At 48.5% G+C, this 22,400-nt stretch overlaps 1 protein-coding gene across 6 annotated transcripts in view; it reads left to right on the plus strand.

Annotated features, from left to right (window-relative positions):
- The window catches only part of BAG6 (BAG cochaperone 6), a 40,145-nt gene that overhangs the window by 10,189 nt on the left and 7,556 nt on the right, over positions 1 to 22,400 (plus strand). For 2 of the 6 annotated variants that reach the window (XM_053303589.1, XM_053303590.1), the window contains exons 3-18: positions 1,452 to 1,569; positions 3,681 to 3,904; positions 5,563 to 5,616; positions 8,818 to 8,892; positions 8,992 to 9,167; positions 9,433 to 9,562; positions 10,734 to 10,931; positions 11,405 to 11,681; positions 12,999 to 13,085; positions 13,216 to 13,323; positions 13,461 to 13,573; positions 13,694 to 13,778; positions 15,057 to 15,403; positions 19,690 to 20,032; positions 21,613 to 21,782; positions 21,972 to 22,025. In XM_053303589.1, coding sequence (XP_053159564.1) covers positions 1,452 to 1,569; positions 3,681 to 3,904; positions 5,563 to 5,616; positions 8,818 to 8,892; positions 8,992 to 9,167; positions 9,433 to 9,562; positions 10,734 to 10,931; positions 11,405 to 11,681; positions 12,999 to 13,085; positions 13,216 to 13,323; positions 13,461 to 13,573; positions 13,694 to 13,778; positions 15,057 to 15,403; positions 19,690 to 20,032; positions 21,613 to 21,782; positions 21,972 to 22,025 — 2,559 coding nt within the window. The remainder of the gene's footprint in view (positions 1 to 1,451; positions 1,570 to 3,680; positions 3,905 to 5,562; positions 5,617 to 8,817; positions 8,893 to 8,991; positions 9,168 to 9,432; positions 9,563 to 10,733; positions 10,932 to 11,404; positions 11,682 to 12,998; positions 13,086 to 13,215; positions 13,324 to 13,460; positions 13,574 to 13,693; positions 13,779 to 15,056; positions 15,404 to 19,689; positions 20,033 to 21,612; positions 21,783 to 21,971; positions 22,026 to 22,400) is intronic. The other 4 variants (XM_053303593.1, XM_053303591.1, XM_053303592.1 and 1 more) reach the window with 4 other exon arrangements.

Raw genomic sequence — 22,400 nt, forward strand, 5'->3', positions numbered from 1 at the left:
CTTAACGTTGCTCAGGTGTCAACAGTGGGCTGATATTGAACAGAAGTGGCACCTTTCCCCAGAGGGTTTGTAATTGGGGAGTCTAGTGAAATGGAGGAGAGGAAATGGAAAAATTAACAACTGAGTGGTGGAGATGGTTACAGTCCACTTGTGGGGCAGCTAAACTTCAGGCAACCCCTGCCTACAGTGGCCAGGTAGGGGAGTGGATACTGGGCCTAGAGGTAATTGAGCTGCAGTGGATCTAGAGCAGGCCTGCTCAACTTTGGCCTCCCAGCCTGTAATCCCCAGCCACAGTGGCCAATAGCCAGAGATTATGGGAGTTGTAGGCCAACATCTGCAGGAGGCCTGAAGTTTAGCAGCCCTGATCTAGAGAAAGGATCAGTTAATAGGTACAGGGAAAGGCAGGGGAGTAGATGCAAGGGACCCTCCTCTGGATCCAGGGATTGGAATGTAACTTGGATCTTCCACCTGAAATGGAGAGGCAAACCACAAATGGTGCATTGAATATGACACTGTTTTATTGTTTGGCAGGATCTGGGTTTCCACCCCAAATAACACAAGATCAGGAGATTTGCATCCCCAAATGAAATATGAACTTAAATTCAGTGCAATATCACAGTTCAGGTTTCTATTACTTATTTTTGTCAGGTACATACACATTCACCCACTACGTAATGCCTTAGCTTACCAACTAACAAATCAGCTCTATTGTTAGAGCAGTCTGACCCACCACACTTCACTGCCTTCCATTTCAATGTTGTTCAGGCGCTGCATGGAAAGTCAGGGTTCATACTTCTCAGAGTTGGGTGATGTTCTTCACATCTGCAGCACCTTGCAGCTGGGACTGAAGTTCCACTCCATCTGTAGTCTAAACTGGCCGAGGATGTGAGGCGATAGTGGGGTGACCTTTCTGGTTGGTCCCAAATGGCATCATCTCTCATATTCTCTCCCCCCCCCCCCAGTCTGAGTGTCCAGAACATGTTTCATAAGTAACCAAGCACCATCTTCACGTCTGCCACATGCTCTTCTGATATTTGCACTTCCAGTCTCTTTCTGGTTCCTTAGCTTTCTTTAACATACATGGTTTCCACTTGATTAATATATATATACAGTTTCCTAATTCTGCCTGGCCATGGCTTCATTCAATCATACCACATGCAGAAATATTATATTTCAAAACATCATAACAAAATATAAGTTTCAAGGCATGTTTCCTGTTGCTGGTTCAAACAGGTGTCTGTCCTAAAGGAAATAGCTGTATCGTATTAATACTTCATGTTCCTGTTCCCCAATTTGTTATTTGTTATTATTTCTCTGTGGGCCCTTTGTCCAGGCCCTTTGTCAAGGGAGCAAGATGGTCCCTTAGTCCAAGACTCGCTTGAGGCTAGCAGGATGGAGGAAGGTTGGAGTGTTGCCTCCTGGACCATTTCAGTTTTACTTCTGCTTTGCAGATCACAGTGAAGGAGTTCAAAGAGCACATTGCGGGTTCAGTCAACATCCCCTCTGAAAAGCAACGTCTCATCTATCAAGGCAGAGTCCTGCAAGATGAAAAGAAGCTGAAAGAATATAGTGAGTGAGGGGCCCAGAGGAGGCTGTGGGTCAGGTGCATTGGGTAAGGGAGGGGGTGGGATGAGGATCTAGGAAGCAGCCTTATTCTGAGTCGGGTGACACGGGTCCACCTAGCTCAGTATTGTCTGCACAGACTGGCAGCGGACTGGCAGCTCTCCAAGATCCCAGGCAGGAGTCCTTCCCGGCTCTGCCTGGAGATGGTAGGGATTGGGCACCAAGCAGTCGCTCCTCCTTGGAGAGGAGAGCTGGTCTTATGGTAGAAAGCATGACTTGTCCCCTTGGCTAAGCAGGGTCCACCCTGGCTGCATATGAATGGGAGACTTGATGTGTGAGCACTGTAAGATATTCCCCTCAGAGGAAGGAGCCGCTCTGGGAAGAGCATTTTGGTTCCAAGTTCCCTCCCTGGCTTCTCCAAGACAGGGCTGAGAGAGACTCCTGCCTGCAACTTTGGAGAAGCCGCTGCCAGTCTGCGAAGACAATACTGAGCTAGATGGACCAATGGTCTGACTCACTATATGGCAGCTTCCTATGTTCCTATGATCTGAAGGGTTCTAGCATGGGGGAAAGACATGATAATTAAAGCTGTGAAGTGTGCTGAGAAGTACGATTCGAATGACATCTGCATGTATCTATATAAGATTTCTGGAAGTTTTGAAATTTGAAGTCTTTATGGATGGATAACTAGAGCATCTGCAGGCACGTAGGTGTTATTGGAAGACTCAGGGTGACCCGCAGATATGTCGCTGTTCAAATAATCTGTAGGAAAAAGTCCTAAGAGGTCTTCTCATGACTGCCTCATGTTAGTCAGTGGGACAGAATATCCATGGGCTCAGACGGTTGAGTTAACAGACAAGCAGGTGGCAGAGGTAATGGAACTCTGTGATGATGAAGGGGAGGAGGAAGGCTGAAACAAAAAGAGTGGGGAATTTATCAGCTTGAAGAACACTCCCTCAAGACCCTTCTGCTTCTGAGGCAGAATGGTCTTCACAACTCCTTTGTTTTCTCACAAGCCATTTAACAGCTTTGTGTTTTGAGGGGGAAGGGGTTTGAAAAGGAGCTGGAACTGAGCACCAGTGCCTCCCCCATCCTGCTAAAAAAAACAAAAAACCACCTCAGAATGCAGAAAAAACAAAACTTGAAGTAAGATAATATGAAGTAAGAAGTTAGAGTGACACTACTTCCTGTCTTTATTCTAACTTCTGTTATTTTCACCACACTCAGATAAGACTTGCACACCAGGAATATACGGCAACGTTTTGTTGTGGGTCCATCTTTGTTTGTTATGTTTCTGTGCTATGGTTTTGTTTAAAGCGGGGGCATGGGGTGTGGTCCTCCCAAGAGCAATTGGGAGTTAAATGGAAGCATTGTACTGTGTTTGTTCTGAATTTATAATTTATAATTGTCAATTACTCAGATATGCTCCCAACTACATACAAATGTGTAGGAGCCTAACCCCTTTTTGTTTGTTTTTAATTAATGGCAGCTTTGGGGCTACGATTTTGCCCCTCCTTGGCAGGGAGGAAGTGAAGAAGTGAGCATAACCCTTTATCAGCTGGCTATCTTTTTGGCTCAGAATTGCCCCCTGAGCTGCTTTCCCCCACCAGATTTGGGTTTACCTTTGCAAGTACACACCTGGAATCACTTTCCAAGATGTGTATTTGTGTCTGGGGAGAATAGCTTGGCGGTGGGTGATTTTGAGCTGGAAAATGGTAGGTAGGAAAAGTGATAAAGCACATACCACTAATCCATCTGTGATGTGTTACATGCATGCACATGCAATATGTAGTTTACCCCTGAGAGAGCTACTATTCAGAGATTACGAAGAGCCAAGACACTGAGGTGGTTATGAGGAGAAAAGGTGATTCATATCTCAATAAATGTTGCATATGTTGTTCTGAATTACTTGGAGGTAAGGTGGGACGTATGTAAGTGGGAGTTAGCTATTCTACAAGTTAAGGGCCCGCCAAAAAGGGGTGTGGGGAAATTTGACTAGTCAGTTATCTTGGGCTGTTCTGTGCACATGAATGTGGTGGTGTTGTGCTGTGTGGGAGAGCTTGAGTCACTCAGACGACACTTTCATGTATGCTTTGTCTTCATGGTCTCTGTTCCAGATGTTGGAGGCAAAGTCATCCACTTGGTGGAACGTGCCCCTCCCCAGACACAGTCACCTTCTTTGGGGGGTCCCTCTGGAGCTGGCTCATCGTCTGTCTCTCACAACGGCGCAGGCCCCCGAGGGACGGGCCCTACCGTGCACGACCGCAATGCCAACAGCTATGTTATGGTGGGAACCTTCAACTTACCAGTAAGCATTATGGACCCGCAGCCACCCACACAAGTGAGTTCTAGTCAGAGGGTGCTGCAGTGCAGGGGAAGGGGGAGTATCTTGCCTCTCCTCCCCCCAATGGTTCTAGCCCCTGCGCAATAAAAAGGGGACGGACGGACTGATGCTACGCTATGCAGAGGGCAGGTCATGCCAGCAGAGGGGGCACCGAGGTGTGCTGGGGCTTGGAAGCTTGGCGCTCTTACTTTCTGTGTCTGTGCACAGTGGTGTCAGGGGTGGGGGGATGGTGTGCTCCACCTAAGCCTGTCACTTCTGACCCCAGACCTCCGATGTGCATCTTTACATCTCTCAACCCAGAGAGAGAGAGAGAGAGAAAGCAGCTGTGGTTCTTCCTGCCTGGTTCTATTGTCCACCCTCTTCCTCACCTGCTTCAGCTAGCAGGAGTCTTGCACACAGGGGGCCAGGGGGCGTGAGGAAATGGGCTGGACAGCCACAGCTGCCCTTCTCTCCCACTGCACCCGGAAGATACATGTCCAGTAGCTGGAGGAAGAAGTAGCAGCCTTAGCTGTACCTGTCCAGGGTCTCTTTGGGTGCAAACATCTTGGTGTTTGAGCTTTCTTTGGGGTTTCTGTCTTGCTGGATCTTTTGGGTAGCCTGCACGGCCTTACCTGGACTTTGGGGTGGTGGCAACGGCAGTGGCGTGGGTATCAGCGAGGTGACACAAGGACTACTTCTGAAATTACACAGGCTCTTGCCTCGTGAGAAGGCTCAGGTCCGGGGACAAGGTCTCTTGGGATGCTTGTTCCAGGAACCACCACCTTAGCGATTACTGCCAAAGTGTGCCAGGCCAGCTTTCAAAACTTTGAGTTTTAATGTGTTTTGGCATGGAAGTCAAACTAGCCGGGAGGCATCCGAGACTTCTTTTCAGATCATGGCTAGTTGCGGAGGCTGCTTCTCCTCCCTGTGATCCTTATGGGAGAGCCTGAGCACTGCGTGCATGCGTGCTGCGATTCTGCAAGACTGAAGAGAATGGTGTTCAACTCTCTTGTAATTACAGCTCTTCTTCTTTTTTTTTTGAAATTAAAAATAAGCAAGTTTCTCGCCCTCATGGTTGTGAAGAGGTGCTTGAAAGCATGTGTATGTGCAGCTAACTGAACTTCCAGAAGCTAAAGGAGTGGCTAAGGCAGCAAGTGTTTGTAGGTGGGATTTTGGTGCCCTACGTAGCCAGTTACCTCTTCTTGTGACTGGCAGAACCCCATGAAATTATGTGAATACTCATGATTTAGATGGGACTGAATTTTGCAGAATTCAGAGCAGAATTTGGTGGATTGGCTGGGCACAGCATTTCTGTTTCTTCTTATTGTGGAATATGCACAGCCTTCAGTGATACTTAAATAGTGTAAAATAAAACATGTCTCAGTCGAGAGAATCTTGAGGAAAACGGAGTCCAGTATATGTTTAGATGTTACTGGTGCACACGTGTTGAGGTGGCAGCATCTGCATTTACTGTGTAATATCAGAAGAGTGCTTGAGGGGTGGGGTGGAACCCCCTGAAGAGGTGGTCCTTTGGTCTCCTGGGTTTCCTTGCCTTTCTTCTGCTCCATTTTGTTCGTTCTTGTTTTTCTTCCATCCTTCCCCATCCCCCTCTTCATTTTTTTTCTTTTAATTTTTTCCCCCTGTCTCTTCCTTTTCTCACCCCCTGCTTTCCAAAGAGCGATGGATCGTCTGTGGACGTTCATATAAATATGGACCAGGCTCCCATACAGGTACAAGTGGGGTGGAAAAACTGGTATTGACTGGGTTAGGGTTGGAGGATCTCCTGGGGGTGGGTGGGACTTGAGAGGTTTTTGGTGTGGCGGGGGCATAAGAATTTCAGTAAGCTCTTAGTGATGCTTGATTTTTCTTCGGGGGCTTAACTGTTCAAAAAAAAGAAAAGTGCTGGCAGTCATTTTGATGAGTTTACAGATCTTAAAAGTGATGCCTGCCCAAATTGGCTAGAAATGTTGCTCAAGTGTAGCCTCTGTGTGTTGATAGGATGGAAAGTGAATTCTAGAAGAGGGACCTTGATCAATAAATTATTTGACCCGAGTCAAATATTTAGTTAAATCAAGAATGTTTGTCAGAGTCCAGAAAGTGCCCTGGAAAAAGGATTTATCCGAAACTAGGATTCAGGTGCCCTCAGATTCCCTCTTTTTTGCCGTCTTATCTCTTTTTAAAAATGGTAGTACATTATAAGGGAGTAAGGACCCCCGCCCCCTTCCTCGCCCAGCAAAAGTTCCAAGTCTCTCTCCTCCGTTCATGCACTTCCACACATGAGGTGCCTGCCCCCTTTAGAAGCAGGCACCCTTTTGCCTTACGTCTCTCTCTAGAGGGCATCCTTTCTTTCCCATCCCCATGAATGTATATGGCCTAGTGTTTTCTGAAGGCATCATTGAACAGGGACAATAGGCTTGAGAGGAAGCATGAAGTAAACAAAGACAAACTCTCCTTCTAATGGCACAGACTTAGGCTTGCTTGCTCGCCAGAGTTTTATGTGGGAACAATATCATTGACACTATAATGCCGTGGTTTCCAGCATGGGTTCCTCCAGATGTTGCTGAACTACAATCCCAGCATCCCCAGCTCTAATTTATTGTGGTCAAATCAGCAACATCTGAAGGAACCCAGGTTGGGAATCACTGGCATAATGCATATGTAGGTGTGCTGGGAGTGTCAGCCATGCTGCTCCCTGCAGGACTGGTTCACTGAGGGGCTAACACTGTTTTCCAGGGTGCATTTCAGAAGACGGAATGTACACTTCTGTTGGTCTCTCAAATTCTCTAAAAGCTCCCTGCCAAATCTTTTAATTAGATTTATGGTTTTACAATTTTAATGTTGATATTAAATGATTTTAATCTTGATGATTTTAATGCTTAAATGATTTAGTTTTGATTTTAATTGTTTTTATTTTGAGGGCCCTGAGCCATTTTTGGAAGGGCGGTATATATAATAAGTAAATAAATATCCCCCAGTAAACTTCTCAGGCAGTGCAGTGTCTGTAGGACTGCTGGCACTCTGTGAGGGTAAGGTGCAGGAACCAGATTTCAGCTTTGGCTCAGGTGAAGAAGTATTCCCTTTTAAAGAAAAGGCACTCTGTACTTGCTCATGGACACTTTGCACTTAATTCCTTTTTTGAAGATCTCACCCCCGAAAGGAAATCTGCACATTGTCAGAAATACTCAGACTTAAGTGCCAGGAATTTTAAGACAGAATGGTGGCAATTCTGCATAAGTGCTTGTCAGTTAGGCATACCACAGAGTCCATGGTATTTTCTGTGGGATGGAAAGAGAGCTGGTCTTGTGGTAACAGGCATGAATTGTTCCCTTTGCTAAGCAAGATCCACCCTGGTTACATTTGAATGGGAAACCACATGTGAGCACTAAAAGATGTTCCCCTTAGGGGATGGGGCCGCTCTAGGAAGAGCACCTTCATGCTTGCATGCAGATGGTTCCAGGTTTCCTCTCTGACATCTCCAAGATAGGGCTGAGAGAGACTTCTGCCTGCAACCTTGGAGAAGCCGCTGCCAGTCTGTGTAGACAATACTGAGCTAGGTGGACCAATGGTCTGACTCATTATATGGCAGCTATGTTCCTATGAAGGGTATTCATGTGTGATTATAGTGGGACTGGGTTCTGGGACGTTCTAGAAAACAGCCCCCCTTAAGTAGTATAATGGGGGGGGTGTTCTAAGACATTTATGCTTGAAATCAGTGGCTCTCTTCTGACAACATTTGATAGATCAAATGCCAAGTTGAATGGCCTCCCCTACCAGGAACAACTTCTACATGAGGCCTTTTGAAACAGTGGCGCTCCCCCCCCCCCCCGCTCCTGATTTCAGTGTGGTAATGTTTCCATCAGATTGCATCCCAAGTCTGTGGGTTCAGCATTCTGTTCAGCTCATTCTTGGTGGTTCCCAGAAAGATCACACTAGACATTTCAGGGGTCTTTGTTTTAAAAATAATCAGTTGCCTTTTCTGGATAAAAAGCATGCCCAAGGCAACATGTAATAAAAGCTGTGAAATACTCCTAAAGATGCTGTAGGAAGGGTCCTATAGAGTGAAAGGGTTAAAAATATGAGTAAAGACACAGAAGCCAAAAAAGTGAGTATTTACAACTACTGTTACTACTATTTATATTGTCTTTCAACAAAAAAAGTTCTCAAAGTGGTTTCCACAGAAAGAATAATGAGAAGGTGGTTTCCTGTCCCCAAAGGGCTCACAGTCTAAAAAGAAATGCAAGGTAGACACTAGCAATAGCCTCTGGAGAGATACTGTACTGTGCTTGAACAGGGTCCATTCCCCCTCTTTAATATAATGAGGATCACCACTTTGAAGGGTGCCTCTTTGTCCAGTTAATAATAGGGGTTAACGTGTCATGGTGCAGAAGACAAAGTATTCAGTTCTCAGCCAAAAGCTCAGAAAAAGAGATGGCTTCACTTTTTAAAGTCCTGCAGGAAGGGCATCCAAAGGATAACACTACCTGTCCAGCTCCCACATCCCTGCCAGTCCAATCTCAGGGCTAGATACGGTTTTCAGGGAGTTGCACCTGCTTTGATGGAAAGGGAATTCCTGAGTGAGGGGAGTCTGTTGTTTTGGGAGTGAGAGTGTGAAAATTAACTCTTGACTGGCTGGAGACCTAGGTTTGAGTGGCTGGAGACCTAGGTTTGAGCCTTATTTTTATTATGTGTCTGTGAGTCTCCTGTTTTTGCTGTGGGCCAGCTCAGACATTGAGGAGGGGAGTGGGCTTGGCCTAGTGAGGAAGGGGCATGGCCTCACAAGGCCATGTTGGCCTAGGCAGGAAGGAGGGTGAGAGCAGGCCATATCAGCATGTCAGTCTCGCTGAAGGAGGCCTTTATTCGTTAAGCAAGAGAATGATGGCAAGGTGGGTTCCTTGGGCGCATATTGAGCATCTCTTTTCCTGTCCTTGCAGAGTGAACCTCGTGTCCGCCTCGTCATGGCCCAGCATATGCTACGAGACATTCAGGGCATCCTGAACCGGCTAGAGGTGAGAAGCCTCTGACTTGGAATTACATATGAACTGGATGTGGAAGTGGGGCCGGGCTCCACTTCTGGGCCTTGAGCGTCACACACCTCTCTTCTTTAGGGACGTGCCAACGGCCAAGCTGCCCCGGGGCCTGAGGAGGCACCTTCTGCCAGCCCTATGGAGCGGGAGCTGATGGATGGGGCTGAATCCGAACCTCCCAGTGAGCCCACGCCAGCGGAGGAGACGCCCCCATCAGGGACAGAGCCGCCCCCTGTGCCTGAGGCTGCTGCACCCAAGTAAGGAGGGAAAATAATGTCAAGTGCTAGGTGGTATTTTCTTCCCCACTCAGAGCAGTAATTGCTAAGGGGTGAGGCTGGAGGGCCGACAGGAGGAAAAAGGAATGCTGTGCCGGGCAACCGAGGAGCAAGTCTGAGGAGAGAGGGAGGAGGTTTGGGTGGCTGGGTGCAGAGCGGAGGCCACAGGCAGGCAGTGATGTCGTCATCGGGTGATCAGTGCTGAGGCCTAAGCAGCAGCTGAGTGCTCACATCTCTTCCCCTGCAGCCATCCATCACCAGGCGAGTATGTGGAGGTGCTGGGAGAGCTCCGTGGAGTGGAGAGCAGGCTTCAGCCCTACCTGCAGAGATACGAGGAGATCCTGGGGACCGCAGGCACTGCTGACTACAACAACAACGTAAGAAGTGTTGGGTTTGGGCCGTGGTAATGAAATAATCGACAACTTTCCTGCTCTGTCACTGATCATCGCAGACCGATACAGTGACCAGCATTATATTTTATCATCACCTCCAGAGGGGTAGATCTTTTCAGTAGGTTTTCCCCACAAGTGGAGAATCACTTGGAGGTCCTCTTTGCCCTGCTTCAGCATTTTTCTGCAGGCAGTACTTAGAATCTGGAAAGCATGACTTGCTGCTTGGATGCCTCTAGTCCTAATGTTGACTGTGTGGAGACGAAAACAACCACAGTCAGTGACAAGAAAAGGCCCTTTTGCAAATGCATGATTGATTCTGCATATTTTAAGGCTGAGATTTAGTCTACATGGTAACAAGAAATAATAACATTTATTTGTTAGCTACCCCACAACAAATTGTTCTCTGGGCGGCTTGCAACAACACAATAAAAACATCCAATTAAAACATGAAACACAGAACAAACGAATTGCAATAGAAAATAAATACAATACAAAACATTTTAAAACTTAATTTTTAATTGAGCCAAATGACCTGATTCATTCACAACCATGATGCTTTGGGGAGTAATCCTGTTCATTGGGAAGGAGAGGGAGAGAAATGAAGCCCAGGAGTCAGGTGAACTGGACCACATCGTTTGTGTCACCTGGTGACTGATGGCAGGGAGGGCGACCGCTATCCTGCCTGGGACCATCTGCCCGCTGAACTCCTCCTTCCTAGAATAATCTCCATTGTTGACTATTCCTCTTGGTTGTCTATATTATACTTGTATCTTGCTCTGATTTGAAGGTCCCAGTAATTTCGCATCCAGGGCGGTAGTCTGATCCCCATCTGCTTAGCTTCACTAGGGCTGTAGGAGCATCAGCTGCACCCAGCCCTTTCACTCCAGGTATTACTAAAAGTGACTGTATCTGAAAAAAGTTACACACACACACACACACACACCGTTTTCCTCTCCCATCGCTGTTTCCTTTTGTGCCTTGTCTATTAGATTGCAAGCCATTTCCTCAGGGCCTGTCTATTACACTCTTTGAACTGAGTAAAATGTTAAGCACCTCATGAGTGATGCCATATAAAGGTCCTGGCTAGTGCAGTTCTTGGTGAAACTGGAGGCCTGTGACTGCTCACTGTGTTGTATATTGCCTTTTGTGTTTGCAGACAGAGGGCCGTGAGGAGGACCAACGAATTATCAACCTGGTGGGGGAGTCGCTGCGCCTGCTGGGCAACACCTTTGTGGCACTCTCAGACCTGCGCTGCAACCTCTCCTGCAGCGCCCCCCGCCACCTCCATGTGGTGCGGCCCATGTCTCACTACACGGCCCCCATGGTGCTGCAGCAGGCTGCCATTCCCATCCAGGTGAGAGTTTGACTGATTCTATCTATCTATCTATCTATCTATCTATCTATCTATCTATCTATCTATCTACCTACCTACCTACCTACCTACCTACCTACCTACCACATTTGTACACCACCTCAAACTTTCGTCTCTGGGCAGTTAAACAATAGCATAAAACAAGTTAAAAGATATACAAAAACTTAAAAACAATTTAACAATTTAAAAATCACCCACAAATCAAAACCTTGCCATTTGAAAGAACTGAGAAAGCTTGGGTGAAGAGGTGGGTCTTCAAATTTCCTTGTAGAGGGTGGATTGCCTTTGCTGCTTCAGCGCAAAGACCTGGTTGCGGGCTTGTGGTGAGAGGATGGGGGCTGCAGCCTTTTGCCTCCCGCAAGGTCCTGGCCCTGGCAGCGACTGTAGCTCTCAAGCCACGGGCGGCCCGGCTCAGCGAGGTCGATTCCTCTGTCTACGATGCGCTCTCACCCTAGATTAATGTTGGAACCACAGTCACCATGACTGGCAACGGTGCTCGTCCTTCACAGACCAACGCGGAAGGATCTGCTGCCACTCCAGCCACTCCTGCTGCCCAGCCTGGCACTTCCGGTCCTGCCGAGCCAGGCCGTCCCTCTGAGGGGCTGCCCCCTTCGTCCGCCCCGGGAGCCACCCCTACTCAGACGCAGGCCTCCCAGACAGGCCACCCCCGTGTGATACGCATCTCGCATCAGACAGTCGAACCAGTGGTCATGATGCACATGAATATACAAGGTAAACTCTTCACAGGTTCTGCCTCTAGGTTGTGAGCCGCTGGGGAATGAGGGTGGTAGGGGCAGCCTCCTCTTCCTAGAGGGTGTTGGCTCCCTTCTCGCATTGGTTTCCTAGGCGGGTGGTGGCATAATGGATGGGCGTGGTAAGCTGTAGGGACATCGGGCCCAAGATCTCTCTCTCTCTGGCTGTGCCTCATTCTCTGCTGTGGCTTTTGGGGATTATTGAGGCCCAGTCTTGGATGTCAAGTTTCCCTGTGGTATTATACATGTCTGGGAGCTGGTGTTAAGCAGAGGGATTCAGGAGAAGCACCTGGTTCATATCCCTCTCCGCCACAAACTCACTCCTTGGCTACCTTCTCTTAATCTTTGCATCCGATTATATACAATATGGGATGATAACACTGACTGACCTTACAAGGTCATTGTGAATGTAAGGATGATCGAGATAATCTATGAAGGGCTTTCTTGGACATTAAATGAGCTGTATTAGTGCTAAACATTCTTATGATAGTAGGAGCAGCCCTATGAAACAGACTAAAAATCTAGCTAGCCCGGCATCTTCTTTTCAGTGATGGCCAACCCGGGGCTTCCTTGAGCCCACAAGCAGGGTGTGAAAACAGCCCTCCCTTGCTGTTGCTCCTCCCCTCAGCAACTGGTATTCTGGGGCATACTGCTTCTGAACATGGAGGTTTCCTTTGGCTATCAAGGGCAATAGCTTCTGAGAGAGCTAGCCTTGGTGAGTCTGTCGATAGTGAGCTTCTTTAGGAGGAGGATTGCATTTGAGAATCTGTGTTCTACAAGATGTTTGCTCTGGTCTGAGGAATATGACGATGAATATTTAAATGCATCTTTTGAACAAAGGTTCCCAAAGCAGCTTACATGGATAAATAAATAAATAAGTAAAATAGCTCAGTGTCCCCAAAGGGCTCAGAAACTAAAAAAGAAATATAAGATAGATCCCAGCAACAGCTGCTGGAGGGATGCTGTGCTGGGATGGATAGGGCCAGTTGCTCTCCCCCTGCTCAATAAAGAGAATCACCACTCTAAAAAGGTGCCTCTTTGCTCAGTTAGCAGGGAATGGCTGGGCTTTCTCCCGAGGGCTGCGGGTTTTGTGTGTGTGTGGGTAAACTTCGGCTACTGAAACCAGTGTGTAATATGCAGGGTTTTCTTTAATGCAACAGTGACCCTGTCATATGTTCTGAATTGCTTCATACAAAACCAGAATGTACTGGAAAGCATATCTGGTACTTCTGGGTGGATGTAAAGGAGCTTTTGACCGTGTTTAGGGGTTTGAGCTGCTCTTTATTTTCCTCCTCAGATTCCGGTTCCCAGATGGGAGGGGGTGGCTCTGGGGGAGCACCATCGACTGGGTCCGCTGGACCACCAGGGCATGCCCAAGGAATGGGTAAGGAGAATGGAGGCCTTGGAGCCTGGAATAGCCAGGCAGAGGTTTTTGAGGGGGGAATGGGGAGGTTTTGCCTACTGGTTTACTAGCTGCCTTATCTGGCCCTATTTGTGCCCATGTCCTCCTCTAGGTGGCGCTGCTCACATGCCGCTCCCTAGTCTTCCTCCAGAGTTTATGCAAGCAGTGGCCCATCAGATCACGCAGCAAGCCATGGCAGCCGCTGCTTCAGCTGCCGCAGGTAAAAGCTGCATGGAGTTGAAGCGGGGGGCAGGGGGGGGAGAAACTGTCTGTTGAATCTCTGCCCACCCACCATGGCACTGTGCTTGGTGATAGTGCCCAGGTTCCCACCTACCTTCTTGTGCTCCCTTGTCCTAGGCCAACAAGTTCCAGGCTTCCAGGCAGCTCCAACACGTGTGGTGATTGCCAGACCCTCCGCTCCTTCTGTGCGGCCCACTCACCCCGGATCACCGCAGGCCCCAGGGCAAGGGGTGAGGACTGGGGCAGTAGCGGGTTGCAGGGTGGTGGTGGTGGTGGTGGGCTGGCTTTTCTTTCTAGGGGCCCACTACTTCCTACTGGTATTGTTTAATCCTGTCTCATCTCTCTTGCAGGGCCCTGGCATGGGTGGGAACGCATCCTTGGCCCAGATGATCAGTGGGTTGGTAGGGCAGCTCCTCATGCAACCAGTGATAGTGGGTAGGTGGGGAAAATGGAGGGCAGGGGGATGTGTTGGGAAGGGAGTACTGGAGTCCTCTTGTCATGATCACTTAGTGGAACTGAACCTGGCCCTGTTTGTGTATGCAGTTTAAAAGCTCTTCCAGAACAGTTAGGGACCGGGTGTGTGGAACTCACTCTGTCCAATGCATGTTGGTGTGCAGAGCAGCCATTTTAATCAGTATTGGCACTTGTAAGTATCGGACCAGGGAGCGATAGCCTGCACTGCCTACTGGGGTGGGGGAATAGATCAAAATTTCACCCAAAAGCAGTTGAATTCTGTGGCTCATATACATTATGCCAATCTCACACATCTGCATAATTTTATTTTGCATTGCCCATTTCTTGATTTCTGAGATTTCAGCAGGCATTGCCCACACACACTTTCAAGCATTTTCCTGTAGCGATAAGGTCTAGAATCCTAGTGTGCAGATAGCCCTGGTGGCAAATTCTTCCCTCTAGATGTGGGTTTATTAAATCTGACTTTTCAAAGTGGTTTACATGTGCTCCAGTACTATGGCTTCCTGAGAAAGTGCTGATAGAGAAAAGTCCTATTTGGGGGAAGTTTGAGAGGGAAAATATTACACTGCTCACCTCATTACAGAGTGAGTGGGCAGTGCATTGGGAAGACCCAGAGTCTGTCTGTATTTTGGGGTTCAATGAAGGATTGCTCAAATGGAAGCACAAGTTGGAATTTTTATTTATTATTACACTTATATATGGTGTCAAACAGCCAGTGTCTAGGTGGTGAACAAGAGTTTTAAAATACTGTTAAAATTAGGAACTAACATCAGCAGGACAATTAAAACACAGATTAAATGCCTGGGTGAAGAGATGAGTTTCCAACGCTCTTGTAAAAGCCGACAGAGAAGTTGAGCCCCTCATCTCTGCAGAGAGTGCATTTCATAGCTCAGGAACAGTTGTTGAGAAAGGCCCACTGCTGAATAGCCACCAACTGAACTGGTGGCTGTTGTGATTGTGGGTCTCCTCTGACACCAGTAGAGAGACATAAGCCATGAGGTGTGCGCGTGAGGGGAATTCTGAGAATTTGCTCGTTTCCGGGATGAGTTCAGTGCTTCCTTCCAACTTGCCAACCACTAACAAAACCGGGGATATGTGGCTGACCCACTTTTGAAGGGAACGGTAAGAGACTGGATGGGTGGGGCATTTTGAAGTGGCTCGTGACTGGCAGTGACTGGCAGCACACCAAATATTTCCACGCCCTTTGCCGCAGCAGCCATCTTTGTGCTTCCTTCCCAGCTCAGGGCAGCGGGGCGTCCTCCTCGGCCTCCTCTTCTGTCAGCAGCCAGGCGACCTTCAGCAACAGTGCTTCCGCCTCCCCTCCCACAGCCTCGGCCAGCGCTGGCACGACCAACACAGCCACCACCGCAGCAGGGGGCAGTTCAGCTGGTGCCCCCGGAGGGCCCGTCCCCTCAGGCCAGCCTCCTACGGCTGCCGCTGAGCTCCAGTTCTCTCAGCTGTTGGGGAACATCCTTGGAGCAACAGGCTCCAGCATGGCAGAAGTGGCCGGCGTGGGGTCCCCCACCATCACCGTGGCCATGCCAGGGGTCCCTGCTTTTCTGCAAGGCATGACAGACTTCCTTCAGGTGCGCTGTGTTCTTAAATTGGGGGATACTTGGCAAAGTGGCACCATTTCCCCATGCTGGGGTGGGGTGGGGGGTCTCCCTCAGTGACATACTGTAGATGGAGCCAGTAAATGCCTTGGTTTTCTTTTTGCCACTACAGATATTTATATACCACTTTTCAACAAAGGTTTTTCAAAACTGTTTATGTAGAAAAATAAACAATAAACAAAATGGTTCCCTGTCCCCAAAGGAATCACAATCTAAAAAGAAACACAAGGTAGACCCTAGCAACAGTCACTGGAGGGATGCTGTGCTGGGTTTGCATAGGAACTGCTGCTCTCTTCTTGCTAAATACAAGAGAATTGCCCCCTTAAAAGTGCCTCTTTGCTCAGATAGCAGTAAAGAATTCTAATAGCCAGGGTGCCTGGTCTGGCAATTTGTGTTTTGTTTTCTGGTTATTTCAGAATCTCAGCCTGTCGGGATGGGGGCAGGAATCGGGGCCAGCCTGCTTCCTCCCCTTCCCATAATGGTAGCACTGGGCATCACCCAGTGAGACTGATGGGCAGTTTACTAGGACAGGCCAAAAAAATGTATTTCTTTGCTCAATGCTTTTCTCCCTGGTGGAGGTTGAGCCGATGTAGCATAGTGGCTAAAGAGACTGAGTTATGAATTGTTCATATCTTCCCTCTGCCACTAACTCCACTAGGTGGCCTTAGGCAAGTCACTTCTACTCAGCCTTAAGAACTGAGTGAGCAGAGCATGCTGGAGAGACCCCCGAGCCGGGAGGCTGCTTTTTAGCCTCCCGGCCGGGGGTCTCCTTGTGAGTTGCCGCGCCGCAACAACACATGATCATAGAGCCCATAGAGCTGGCTCCGCTAAACTGGACTTAGGGGAGGGCTCCGTAAGTGGGTAACCTGCTTGAGAGCAACCGGGCTCGCCTGCAAGCCCGGAGGTTCTCACGGCCACCAGAAAGCGGGCTGGGCTCCCTGAACCCGCTTTTTGGCCTTCGTGAGAATCGCCTCAATATTACTTACCTTACAGTGTTTTAAGGATTACATTAAAATAATTCATGTGAAATGCTTTGTACACTCAAAAGGTGCTGCCTATATAGCTGCTTTTGAAAGTACTGGAAATGTTATTTTATTTCTTATTTATTTTTACATTTCTATACCGCCTTTCGTTAAAAGAAAACCCCAAGGCAGTTATGAATCCTTATGGATTCATAACTGGAGCACTTGTGCAGAAATTTCAGTTGCACAAAAATCAGAAGACAAGAAAACCTAAATGGCAACACTTCCCCCACCCCGCCGCCAAATGGCCCCAATTTAATTCAATGGAGAAGAACGTTCATAGACTCGGAGGGCAGTTACCAAACAACCAGGTGGGTGAAGGTAATGGAACACAGTGGCAAACAGTTTGGTTTTACGATAGTTTTACCATGTCGACTGCCTAGAGAGATGGATTTTAGCATGTTAGAAACGTGAAAAATAAATGAAAGAGGGTTTGAACAAAAAAAAAAAACCAGTGGTAAATTTCTCAACTTGAAGAATACTCCCTCAAGACAGTCATGACCTCTTCTACTTCTGAGGAGGAAAGGTGCATAAAATTTTCAACATGTTCAGGGAACACATGCACACCAGGAATATACTGCAACATTTTGCATACTTGTACAAATGCTATTTTCAGTATTATTATTATTTATTATTAGGGTGTGCGGATGGCCAGTAGCTTAGATGACTTTAAAGAATAGTAGACAATTTCATGGGGGCACATTGGCCTACCTACTGCTGTTAGCCATGTTCAGAGGTAGTGTACCAGTTCTGGGAGGTGAAGAAAACCAAACCAGGTAGGGAAGGTTTCCTGGAAGCATCTGGTGGCCCCTGTGGGAAATGGGGTACTGGGCTAGATGGCCCCTTGGTCGGATCCAGTAGGGCTGCTCTTGGCTGGAGGTTTTCAATGTTCTGATCAGTGTTCTCTCTAATTTGTTTCCATCTGTGTGTGGAATGAGTTTTGTTCTGGGTGGAAGTATCAAAGCAGTGTGCGTGCATATGCATTCAGAGTGGGGCCTTCCTGATTCCATCTAAGCGGGTTCTAAAATTAACTGAGTGGACATCAGAAAATGTGTGAGCGTGTGCACATGCGCACTCCTTAGAGGAAATAGTGGTTCTGATCCTCAAGGAAACCTTTCTATATTTATTGGCCTGCCGAGGAGTTCCCCATGCACCTGATGTGGACTTCCTGTGTTGCAGAGGATTCTGGGACATGTGCTAAGGCACGTTCAGTTTGCACAGAGTGATGGACCTGGTATGCTCAGCTTTGGCATCCTTCTGTCTTAATGGCAGGTGCACCCAACTCTTCCGCTGAGGTTGTATGTGACAGGAGAAAAACCGTAATGGTGGACAAGCTGTTTCCCTCCCTGCCCTGGAATTGAGAAATCTAGGCAAACTTAAAGGGGCCACAGCTCAATGATGCAGCATGTCCTTGCTGCGTAGTCTGTCCCAGGCGCCATCCTTGGCATTTCCAGCTGAACGGCTCTTGGGTAGCAAGGCTAGGAGAGGCCTGTGCCTGAGGCCATGAGGAGACCATTCAGGCAAGATGGGCTGATGATCTGACTCAGTGGAGGGCAGCATCACATCAAAATGGAGAACTCAGGGTTCATTCGAGTGCAGCTGAATGTTTGTCAGGGCAACAAAACAATTAATTTACTATCTTGCCTAAAGAACTGGGAGGAACAGAAATATAGACTAGCGCTGCCCAAACCGGTAGATTGCCCTGTTTTTCTCAAAGAATCAGGATCCCTGTTTTCTTCTGACATCTGAATTGTTGGATAAACAGCATGATTCCATTAGTGGGTCATCCTCTCTCTGCTTAAAAGATATTCCTCTGAGAAAGACATTTCTACCTGAATGTAAACTCCTGACACATGCTCATGCCTGCCTAAAACTGAGACGGGATTGCATGTCCAGGGTGATGTCAGCCCAGGAGTGTGTTGATAGGATTATAAACTGCCTAGCCTGGCTGAAGGGATCAAGTTATCACCCTGAGTACAGGAGGCTGTGCAAAGTTAACTGCTGCTCCACACATAAAGAGGCATCTTTACGTGTGGCATCCCTAACATGTTGCTGCTCCTAGACTCTGGAATGCTCTCCTGGTGGCCATTCGTTCCTCGGACTCCATCACAGCTTTTAGAAAACTTTTAAAGACTTGGCTTTTTACCCAGGCTTTTACATAATCATCTTTTACTGCTGTTCTTGTGTGTTTTTATCTGTTGTCTTGTTTTAATGCTTGTTTTTAGCTTGATGTTTTTACTGCTTTTTGCTGTATATTTTTAATTTTTGTAAACCGCCTTGGGGTTTTCTTTTAACGAAAGGCGGTATAAAAATGTAAAAATAAATAAATAAAAAACTCTCAAGTGGCAGTTCACTTGCATGTAGCAAGTTTGGCAAATAGCATGAAAGCACATGTCAAACACAAGTTGGCCTACTAAAAGTCTCCCTCGGCATGTTCCTTGAGGCTTGACAGATGGGACGCATGTGGTCGAGAGGACTCTGGGTCCTAAAGCTGTCTTGGGAGAAAGTAGCTTCTGGGTCTGCATGATTCCAGGTAGTTGAGTGCAAATGTAGACCCTGCTGAATGAGGACACGGAGACTGACGTTTGGTTGCAGCCCCTAACATGAATCCATCATGCTTTGTTTCTTCACCCCCCTAAATTCCTGTTCTTTACTGTTTTTTGTCTCGGTGTCAGTGGCAGCCCCCATCAGCGCTAAGTGCAGCTCCCTGATCAGTTGTGGGTTTCTCAATGTGTGGGTCCCCAGATGTTATTGGACTTCAACTCCCATAATCCCCAGCCCCAGTGGCTGTGGGTTGGGAATTATGGGAGTTGAAGTCCAATTACATCTGGGGACCCACACATTGAGAAACCCTGGGTCTGTGCGATGCTCCACTAAATACTCTGCACAGCTCCCTGTCTTGAAAAGCAGGCACAGAGTCTTGGGGAGTGTAGCCCTTCCCAGTGCTTTCCTCCTAGAGCACCCCTAAGAGAGGGCTCTGTCTCTCTTAAAGGACCCTCACAGCCCTGAAAAAATGGCAGCACTGTGTGGAGGCCAGCACAGTGGGAACTGGCTCTCACAATTGATGGTTTTTTGCCAGAGTGGCTCCCGCTTGGAAAATAGTGAAGACCATTGCCCTAAACCCTGAGCTCAGAGCTCCCTGCCACTGTTGCTCAGAAAGGCTAGGCCGGAGCCATTGCAGTCAACTTTAGCCAACGTTGCTCTCGTCTCTTACCTGCTCCCTCTTTTTCTCACCAGGCAACACAAATGGGGGCTGCTCCCCCACATCCTCCTGAGCAGGCTCCACCTCCACCACCGCCAGCGGCCTCCCCACCTCCACCATCACCTCCCCATTCGGCTCCTCAGAGCGGAGCGGAGGTTCCGTCCTCTGGCATGGGAGGCGGCGGCGGCAGTGTTCGTGGTGGTGCCTCAGCTGATGCTTTGCCTCCAGAGTTCTTCACCAGCGTGGTCCAAGGGGTCCTGTCCTCCATGATGGGCTCGCTCAGCGCCCAGCAGGGCAGCACTGAGAGCATTGCTGACTTCATCCAGCGCCTGAGTGGCACCAGCAACATCTTTGAGCCGGGCACTGAGGGGGCCCTGGGTAAGGAATCTGTTGATGCTCCATGCTGAGATAGGATTGACGATAAGGCTGGATAATGCCCCATCCTCTTGACTCCAGGGTTCTTTTATTTCCTAGATGCCCCTGTCTAGATGGATTGTCCTCCTGAATGGAGAGGCAGGCTTCCCCTTGGGGGGTTAAAAGTTGCCGCCACCTCTTCTTCCTCTTCCTCCTCCTGAGTTGGTGCCCCACATCCTGGTTGTTCCCAGCAGTCCCTTCCCAACTGAGTCTTGCAGGAAGCATGATCTTGGGGTCGTGGTGGAGAGCTCATTGAAAATGTCGAGACCTGTGAAAAAGGCAGATTCCATGCTAGGATCATTAGGAAGCGGGTAGAGAACAAAATTGCTAATGTGTTGCTTTTATGCAAAAGTATAGTGGGGTGATGTTTGGAGTATTGTGTACATCTCAAAAGGGACATTGTGGAACTGGAAAAGGTGCAGAAGAGGGTGACCAAGATGGCCAGGAGGGGTCTTATGAGACAAGACTACAATATCTGGGGCTTTTCTAGTTTAGAAAAAAGGGCAACTAAGGGGAGACATGCTAGAGACATAACATCATGGTGTGGGGATGGGGAAGCGGGGGAGAGAGAGGTTTTTCTCCTTCTCAACACTAGAACTGGGTTGTCATTCCATGAAACTGATTGCCAGGAAATTTAAGACCGACAAAAGGAAGTACTTTTTCACACAGCACAGAATTAATCTGTGGAATACTCTGCCACAAGATGTGGTGATGGCCACCAGCTTGTATAGTATGGGCCTTAGACAAATTCATGGAGGACAGGTCTGACTTGATGGCTACAGACTACCTCCTAGTATTCACAGGTAGTATGCCTCTGGATACCAGTTTGAGGGGAGAAACAGCTGGTGAGAGGGGCCTGCCTGCCTTCATTTATTGCTTGTGGGCTTCCCAGGAGTATCTGGTGGGCCACTGTAGGAAACAGGATGCTGGACTAGATAAGCCTATGGCCTGATCCAGCAAAGCTTGTTAATAGTATGGTGTAACATCCATACTGTACTTTCGGAGTCTTCAAAAAACATTAATCTACACTTGCTCTGCGATCTTTACAGTAGTCCTGCAAGGTTGCCCTCCCCCCACATGGGGGGGCCACCTAATGAGTGCACAGATGAGGCAGGATTTGAACCAGGGACATCTTGGTTCACAGCATAGCTTCTTGGCTCCAGTGGGACACAAGCTCTTCCAGAGGGTCTTCTGTTCTCCTACCAGCAGTGTTGCACAGGGGAGCATCTAGCCAATGAAAGGAAGGGACAGCATCTCCTCCCAGTCGCTTTTCTCCGGCCAGGCAGGAGTGCCCCCTTGCTCTTCCCAGCCTGGAGAAGTGCTGCTGCTGCAGGAGAACTGTGGCTGTTCAGTTCTCTCTCCCTCCTCTTGCCCTTCAGGTATTGGCAGAGGCAGGCAGCACGTGCAGCCCTGGTGGTGCTGTGGCACTGGGCCAGGGCGAAGAGCATTGGGGTGCTTCGGCAGCCTTCTCTTGGCCTTCTGGGTTCCTGGAGGGTTTGGACTGCTGGCTGCTTTTGATGCCGCTCCCATCTCTCTCTTTCCAGGCTTCTTCGGAGATCTGCTCTCCCTGATCTGCCAGAACTTCTCCATGGTCGACATGGTGATGCTGCTGCATGGGCAGTTCCAGCCTTTGCAGCGGATCCAGCCCCAGCTCAGCCGCTTCTTCCGGGAGGAGTACCTGCACGGCCAGGAGCCCACCGAGCGCAATGTCCGGGTGAGAGGAACTTATCCCAGCCCCAGGCCCTCCTCTCCTGGCTTCACTAGTGCTCCTCATTTTGCCTTTAGTGGAGAATGATCTCCTCGGATGGATTATCCTTTTCACTTGTACCAATGGGGAAGAGATGAGCTTCAGTTTCTCTTCCACACGCTAACGGCCACCTCCTTTCTGTTCTTGTTCTTCCAGATGGCCACTTACAACTTGATTAACGGCTTGGAGGAATACATCCGCGAGAGCTTTGTGAGTTCCACCTGTGACACCCCCTACCCTGCTGCTGGGGGGATGAGGTCTCATGATTTAAGTGCAGACGGGCCCAGTGTTCATACTCCTGGTATCATCTCCCGGAAGAGCTGAGAGACTCCGAAGAGCTGCTGCTGATCAGTGCAGGCAAAACTGAGCTAGGTGGACCAATGGTCTGACTCCACGTTAAGGCTGGATGATAAGCTTCCTGTGTTTCTCCAGCTTTGCAGCAAAGAATTCTGGGCTAGAGAATTGTACTAGGGAATGCAACTTCTGAACAGGGCTTCAGACTGCGTTTCCTGTGGGATTAAAGCAGATGCACAGTTTTGATTATGATCCTCTTTCTTGCTGGGTGAATTTGAGTCATGGGTGGGA

Source organism: Hemicordylus capensis, chromosome 2 (genome assembly GCF_027244095.1).
Source record: "Hemicordylus capensis ecotype Gifberg chromosome 2, rHemCap1.1.pri, whole genome shotgun sequence".
Classification (NCBI taxonomy): domain Eukaryota; kingdom Metazoa; phylum Chordata; class Lepidosauria; order Squamata; family Cordylidae; genus Hemicordylus; species Hemicordylus capensis.